The sequence below is a fragment of the Pollachius pollachius genome (assembly GCF_949987615.1).
Source record: "Pollachius pollachius genome assembly, chromosome: 1".
NCBI classification, from domain to species: domain Eukaryota; kingdom Metazoa; phylum Chordata; class Actinopteri; order Gadiformes; family Gadidae; genus Pollachius; species Pollachius pollachius.
Window position 1 is genome coordinate 15,310,371 of NC_136934.1, and position 8,245 is coordinate 15,318,615.

Genomic DNA, 8,245 nt, shown 5'->3' on the forward strand with positions numbered 1-8,245 from the left:
CATGATTACGTTAAATAGGGCACATCTCCCATGAGGCATGAGCCCCGTCCCAGCCAATTCATCTCCCCATAGCTCGTCCCCATAACGATTAGGTGTAAGCAGCCCCGGTAACACCGATCCTCCGAATGACTCTCCCCCACTCCTAATCCACCCCAGCCCGCCCCCTGGCCTTCCTCCGCTCGCCCCGGGACAAGGTGTACCGCCTCATCGGTGTATCGCCTTTGGCTGTGGCCGAGTTAAGGCCCCTAGGCCTTAACTCCCAGGCCCCTAGGATTGGAGAAGTGGGATATGAGAGAGAGAGAGAGAGAGAGAGAGAGAGAGAGAGAGAGAGAGAGAGAGAGAGAGAGAGAGAGAGAGAGAGAGAGAGAGAGAGAGAGAGAGAGAGAGAACGTGGGTGGGTGATCCAGCTGCAGCCGTTCACACTCACGATGTCTCCTAGGATGGTGTGAGCGAGCGAAAGGGGGGGCAATGTGATGTTTGACATTCACAGGAGTGTTATGCTCACTGCTGCGCCGTTTTCCTTGTGACAATATGAGCATGGCGCACAGCCCGGCCGCATGCCAGATGGGGAAACAGGTGGGCGCGCTGTTTGTGTGTGTGTGGAAGGTTTAAAGGAGCTATTAGGCCAACTGTATGCATTTATTGCAAGAACGAAAGGGGCTACTTCTATCCATTTCATCCCGACCATATCTAATTCAGTTTCATGCACGCTGCAAATATCGCCCATTTAATGATGTGATCGCTCACATTTTAGTCTTCATATGCGGTAAGAAACCCGCTTTCCCTCCAGAGATATCTAACATGCATGCCATGTCGCTATTCTATAAAATATTCAGTGCTCGGATTCTTATCAAACATGTCCAACGTTATAATCACACATGTTTGACAAAGATCTCAGATACCAGTAGCCTATTTCCGCCTGGTATCAAGTCATCTCTAAGCTATAGCTAAACCTGTCGCCCTCGTATGTGGCCTCTTCTCATTCATGTTTTTTTCTTTAAAGGGTGGAAAGCACAAGATTATGGAAAAATGCAACCTGCCGCTGACCGGAAAGCAGTGTGTGGATCGCATCATCACGGAGAAGGTCAGTGCTTAGCTGCCGGTTAACGTCTGAGTAGCATGGGAACGCAGCCAACACTTTTCTCACACAAAATACATGTTCCGAGAGCAGAGCTTTAATTTGTTACAGTAGGGAAGGAGAAATCTGTTTCCACTAACCAACGCTCTAATGAGGCGAGAAGCAGAGCTCTTACTCATTGGTGATGATGTGCGGATGTCCTGTTTTATTAATGTGATTCCTAGGATAGGGAAAACCAAACTACTCTGTTAATGCTTCAATTGAGTTTTCAGACATGCAGGCTGATTGTTGAAGTTTTCAGTATGTTTTTATTTCACTTCCATTGTAAAACAGGGTAATCAAATGATTCCCAGGACAATATTAGCAGGGGGAAGTCATTCCCTGTTGTCTCTTTATAAACCTTTGACTTCTCTGTCTGTATAGTTCATTAATTAATACTCAGACACTTCTATTCATCCAGCTCATTTAGTATTTCTTTAACACACACACACACACACAACCCAGCTCCATGTTAGTGATAGATGGCTTTTAGGCAGCAAAGCAACATGGGGAGATGGAAATTACATTTATTCGTTTATCCTTAATCTTATCAGCCGAGTCTTGCAAGGGGTTTGAGGGTAGCTATTGATTTTTATTTGTTTTAATGGTCGATGGTTTGGTCGCTAGTCGTAAGAGGGTGTATCGTAAAGACATTTTCTACATGTCCATGGCGCTATTAATGCTGCATACGCTAGATGAACATGTCTATTTCATTTATGTTACCCTAAAGAGCTGCTTGAATGCAAACCCCCAAGATGTTTACAATATACTAGGCACTGTTCCTTGTAAATGTTAGTCATCTGTAATTTTATCTTTGGCCAAAGGGAAAGGCTGTGGGACCCTGGTTGACTTGCATGTATTCAGATTCATACTCTACAAGTGTATCGTAATATAGTAGTACAGTAATACTATATGTTATTAGAGTAAAATATAAATCTGAGAGCAGAATACTTGTATGCGTTTGTGCTTCTGTGTTAATGTGTGTGTTTGTATGTATGTGTTGCTTACTTGCTTTTTGGCAGTTACGGGACTCAATACAAATCTCTCTGGTAATTTGCTGTTGATGCATGACCCCGGCACCATCGAACAACACCCACAAGACTCATTTAGGAGCGGATATATCGATTTTCTGTGGATACCCAACGTCAAACCAGATGGAAATAACCATTTTTCCCCAAGCCAACAAAACCTAATGACCTCCTCGCCTAGAGCAGCTCAGAGGACCAGGCTTCATAAACATTGCGTTCGTTAAGAGGCCGTGTTTGTTTTCGTGCAGGCACTTTCTCCCGAGAACGAGCCGTCGTTGTTATTCGTAGAGTTTAGTCTTTTGATCACAATGCCCTCCTGAACTCCCAGCGACTTGGCTGAGGAGGGGGGCTGCTTCAATGAGTGTGTCTCAACAGAGCGTCTCTGTACCGTCTGCCTTGTTGTCCTCGAGGGCTTCTGTGGACGGGGGGGCGGGCAGGGGGAGGGGTGTCTTCCGAGGACACACAGGCTGGCAGCTAGCAAGTTCATCCAACTCTCATCAGCATCATTGCTGCATTGGACTGAATGGAGCTGGCCTTGACTTGGAAAGGGATAGGTTTATTAATATTTGGATGTTAGTAACGTTGGTAGGAGGGTGGCGGAAGAATGGATAGATGGATAGATCGATAAAACTGCCCCCCCCCAGCACACCACAGCAAAGGACAGTGTGCTGGCTACCACTGTGTGACTGGCAGAACACCTGCAGCAGCCCAGGGTACACATCAATGGACCTGAGCTGAAGGAACAGCCTGCTCTGTCCCATCACATAGATGTGTGAGAGCAGGAGAGTTGAATGGGCAGGCGAGGGAACAGAAGCTAATGCAGGAGGAGGATGAGGAGGAAATGGAAGCCCACAGAGAATAGAGAGTGCTGGTGGAAGGAGTGGTAGATCAGCATGTAAAGTGGCCTGAGGCGATGTTCCAGGAGCCGGTCTTGGAGCCTACTGATTGTGTGTGTGCTGCATTGGAAGGGCTGTATATGTCCCCGGTGTTTCGGGGTCACTCAGTCCTGCGGACCACCCTATAGAAACTGTAGCTGTCAGAATGGCTTGTCGTCAAGCCGATGAATTTTATTTGAACACGTTTTCCTGTGCCGACTCTTCTCCCCGACTGGCTGTGGTCGTGATTGCGCAACATCATTTTGGTAAACAAGAGGAATCTTGTCAACATTAATACACGTTATATATAAGTCTTCTCCGTCTGTCACTCCTCTAGCACTCCGTCTTTCCTCTGCCCCCCTTCTCTCTTGAACACGTAACCGTCTACTTTCTGAATGACCTGGTTTCCTTCTAATTGTTTTCTTCTCTTTCTGTTTCTTTAGAACAATTTATATTCTAATAATTGGTATGAATAAATTACACAGTGGTGCTCTTTGAGGGAGATATAGACGCTGAAACACATTGACTTTGTCCAATTCATCTTAAAGCATCATATGTCCATTCAAGGGGCGTATTTTCGGATATTTGCAATATTTTTGCTCTATTGTTATGGGCAATTTGTCTTACAGCCTCAAGGTGTTAAGTCTGTAGATTTCCTAGAAGAGAAAAACATTGTTTCCTTGTCTTTCCTCGTGGGTGCGTAGAGAACCACAACCATGTGTTGCGGGACACGACACAAGCCAACATGGCAAAGCAACGCAAAGGAGGCTTTGCTAGTCTTTATCGTCACATATTTGAGGAATTGTGCTTTTCTCACTCCTTTTCATTCGATTGCCTTGCCTCCAGCGATAGGTCTTTTATTCAATATTTTTTTATAATGTGCATCCCTGGGCGATTCACATTCACATAAGTGAAAGACTACATGGAAGTCTTCAACGCACTCTTGGAATGCCATAGTGCTCATCTAGAAATTTCCATTATCCTCCCCATCATTTTCCTTCTTGAAACTGGCAACCTCAGCCTTGGCGCTTTATAATAATTTCATTACTCAACTTATTATTGAAATTCAATTCACTCGCCAATGAGACTTTCACTGACCCTTTGAGAGAGATGAGGCCACGACCATTCATTAAATGAGCCTTTCCCCATGGTGTATCATTCAACAACACAGCACTCCTTCATCGAAACATGCACCATGCAGGAGTTATTTTCCAGGAAAGATGTGGTGCCATGCTTTAGAGAGGAAGATATATTTGCGTCATAACTTATAAGCAGCTGAAAGTGGAACATTTTTTCATAGCATACGTATACAGCAGGATACATGCTACTGCAGCTATGCTACTGAATGTCTTAAATGGGACATGGGGGTTTGTTTAGTGGCTAGGATGTTTGAGTTCCAACCAAAAGGTTCTCGGCTAAATCCCCAGAGTCCTCAGCCTAACTGTAAGCTTCCTTGACCAAGATGCCTAACCCTTACATGCTACTTCTTTGTATTCACCCTAAGACAAGTCGCCTGAGCGTAAATAGTCAATGACTTGAGATTTGAGGTCAACACCAAAACACAACTGAGAAAATCAGATCACTGGATTTTCACTTGCTGAAACGGGGAACCGGTACCCGCCCTTAAAGTTCTGTCCCTTTTATTGTGTCAAACTGCATCTAGATTAGGGGCCGTCCCTAATCCTAGCCTAGTACTACATGCATCTCGACGTGGAATATGAAGACCGCTCTTCTCGCGGTGACACCCTGATACAAAACAATATCAGCTGTCACACCCTCGGCATCTCCAGGCGTCGCAGCCGCAGTTCTTCCCTCAAAATCTCCCGCGCCACGCCGCTCACACGTCCACACCATCAGTAGTCCCCCGTCCCCCCCTGTCTCGCTCAATCTGCGTGGCGAGATTTGAGTGAGATGTCTGCCTCCTGTGCTGCCACCGGGTGTGTGTGTGTGTGTGTGTGTGTGTGTGTGTGTGTGTGTGTGTGTGTGTGTGTGTGTGTGTGTGTGTGTGTGTGTGTGTGTGTGTGTGTGTGTGTGTGTGTGCGTGTGAATGCGCGTGCGCCCATGTCTTATGAGCTCAGTGTGCTTCTGACGGGCCTTGCTCAGGACAGTGGTGTGGACGGCTCCGTCACTTTGTCCATCAGGGAGGAATTTGGCGAAGGTGGAGCAGTGACAGTGTAATTGGGGGTGCCGGGCCAAAACGTGGCCCCCGGGACCATGGTTTAGTTGAGGGAGGACGGGTGCTATCTGAGGATATCCACAGGTTTCGGGGGGGAAATGAATGCACTGTTTAGGGGGAACTTTGCCTTTGCCTTCAAATTATACAGTGAGGGTTGGGGCTGGGCGATGTAGTGTAAAGGCATAAACAGTACGGCAGACGCTATCTTACCAGCGGCAGTGTTTCCTCTTTGAAACTCTGGAAAACCAAGAAATCCCAGGCGGTAGCACTTCATACGTACATGATTGTGATATAATGTGCCAAGTTGTGTATGCCACTCGACTATCAAATGTGGCTTTCCTTACAATTATTAAAAAACCTACTGTGAGTTTATGTCTAAGGTTTTCTACCCCCCCACATTAGTCACCATTTCCACATAAGAGACTAATACCTAGTCTTATTTAACTTGACTTATTGTAACACCTTGACTGGTCTGGAAATGAGATTATGTGCCAAGATGCTGAATGGCCGTGCTCTCCATGCTATGGTTCTGGATCAACTCAGAGTCTGAATGGCCTGATGAAAAGCAGGGACTTCTAGTATGTCTGGATGGGGAGCGTGGATATTGGTGGTTGGCGCTGCGGCAAAACGGTTCTCTCCATAAGCCGCGGTGGCGTAATATTGACAGATTGAAGGTCTAAATGGTGATTAAATCCCTGCTGTTGCTGTTGGTTAGGCTTTATGTTGTATTTACATCAAATGTCAAACAGCAAATGAGGAGCAAACGACAAAAACAGTGCTCGCCTCCTCTTCCTCAGGACTTTCTATTTATTTCCTGGTTGTTTAACCTCTATTGATATGTGTGTGTCTCTCTCTCTCTCCCTCTCTCCATCTCTCTCTCGGGGCGTGGATACCGCTAGGCGGTGTTTGACGTGGATAAGGAGACGGGCCTGACGCTGGTGGAGGTGTGGGAGGGGTTGACTCCAGAAGACATCCAGGCGTGCACGGGCACCCATTTTAAGGTAAGCCCCGTCACACCCTCCACAGAGGGCACTGCGGACAGCCGCAGGACCAGACAGAAATATCTCTGGTTTGGCCTCTGTGGGGCTATTGATAAAACCCAGGCATTGTGGTATTGAAATACTCAAACAATGTTAGCATTGTAATATAAGATGACATACGACTTGGACTGATGGCGGTCTGGGATGCACGTTTCCCTTCATATTGGTATGAATAAAGTAGGAAATTAATAGATTCGGTCTTGCAATTTCCTTGTGCCTCAAATCTCTTGAACGCTGCATGATAGCAGAAGGATGACATCCTCCGATCTTAATAGTTTGTTCTAGCTGAGTGGAATGAATAATGAATGTGTCGATCTGCTCTCTACATCTCCAATGTTCAACACGTATTCACACATCTGGGAAGTAGAGTGGATGTTTGAGGTTAAGGTCAAACTTGTAATATCAGATTGTGGTAATTTTCAATGATTGTTTGGTTCTCCAAATATGCAAACATTTCTGTTTCTTTTGATTTGATATTACTGTCTCTTATATTGTTCCACCAGGTCTCCCCCAACCTGAAGCCGATGCAGCAGGTCTAAAAGGGACAGCCTGAAATCTGAGGAGTGCCCGAATGAATGGTTTAGTGGTTTTATTTAGATAATTCCTTTGTATTTGTTGAGATTCAAACAAGAGGCTGAAATGTTTTTTTTGGTAAAATGTTGGAACTTGGACTTTGAATGTAACAATGATTTCCAATTAATGAAATACATGTCATTATCTGTTTCCAGAGAGACCTGTTAGACTATTTTGTAAAAAAAAAAACTAAGTTAATTTATATACGTAAAGTAGCAAACTGATTATCAATTATAAGCAAAAAATTGAATGGTTATTTATTGAAAAATAAGGATTGGATTTTTACTGTAGCATTTATTAGCCATTGTTGATGTGACCGGATGTTTAAAGGGCTTTATAAATAGTGAAACCAACTTGTGCTTCCATTTCTTATTAAGTGCAGAGTATGCATTCAAATGTGGGACAACTATTATTGTAATTTATGCTTAGAGGAAAACAGATACTGACTGAAGGAGAACACATAATATTTCTTGTGAAGAAAGACCACAAAGTGTGTTACTGAAAATATCACCTGTGCGTGATGTATTATGGATATGGTGCCTCTCTCCGAAACTTCATGTACATAAAAAACATTGAGGTGTTACAGTGTGAAGCCATTTCCTACTTCTGTGCCCTATGAATATGAAATGAAATGGTTTCTGCTGGAAATATTGGAAATAAATAGTGATTATTCTGGTAGACCTGTGTGAATGTGGGTTCAGTGTTTTCTTTTTTGCACTCGGAATAAAATGTATATTGGAGAAAATACACCATTTATTTTCATGGTTTCAAATGGTGAGAAGGCCTATGAATGATTCAGTTCAACAAGTCAAATGATTGCCCTATAAACGATGGTGGGTGTGGATGTGTGGGAGGGCGAGGCGTGATGGACTGTGATGGACTTATGTTGGCATACTTGATGTGATTTCTTCACTTCAGTAGAGAGACGCAGCTCTCACCTGAGGGCGCTTACTTGCTCAACGAATTAGACCAATTAGCTGCCGGTCTCGGTTAGTTTAAGCGGGTTGAATCACCAAACGGTTTAGAAAAGGACGGCTGTTTGCCAGCGGCTCCAAATCCAATATATGCCATTCATTCAAACCCTCCATCTCCCAAACGATGGCAGTGCCTTATTCGAATCAGCGATCTATCTGTGTGTAGCATGGATATATTTTAAGAGACTTCCAGTTAAAACCATTGGATCTTAACGGAAAGGTTTACACCGCTATTAGGTTTTGAGAATCAACAGGACAAGGGACTAATTGAACCCATTTGTTGCGTGTGTTTATGTAGGCCTATTCCATTATCTCATTAATGCAGATATATTTGCGTCATTTTTGGTGGCACATAAAATAAACACATCTTTCTTGAAAGACTCATCAAAAGACTTGCATTCACTAGTGAATTACTTGAATTTACTGGTGAATGTTTTTCAATTCATACCCCATCCGCTAACC

General features: G+C 44.3%; 1 protein-coding gene across 1 annotated transcript in view; it reads left to right on the forward strand.

The window, feature by feature from the left end:
* oxct1a (3-oxoacid CoA transferase 1a) overlaps positions 1–7,556 on the forward strand; it is a 38,014-nt gene extending 30,458 nt beyond the window's left edge. The window contains exons 15-17 of the mRNA XM_079729558.1: positions 1,004–1,084; positions 6,096–6,197; positions 6,740–7,556. Of these exons, the coding sequence (XP_079585684.1) occupies positions 1,004–1,084; positions 6,096–6,197; positions 6,740–6,775 (219 nt within the window). The 3' untranslated portion in view covers positions 6,776–7,556. The remainder of the gene's footprint in view (positions 1–1,003; positions 1,085–6,095; positions 6,198–6,739) is intronic.
* The last annotated feature ends 689 nt before the right edge of the window (positions 7,557–8,245 follow it).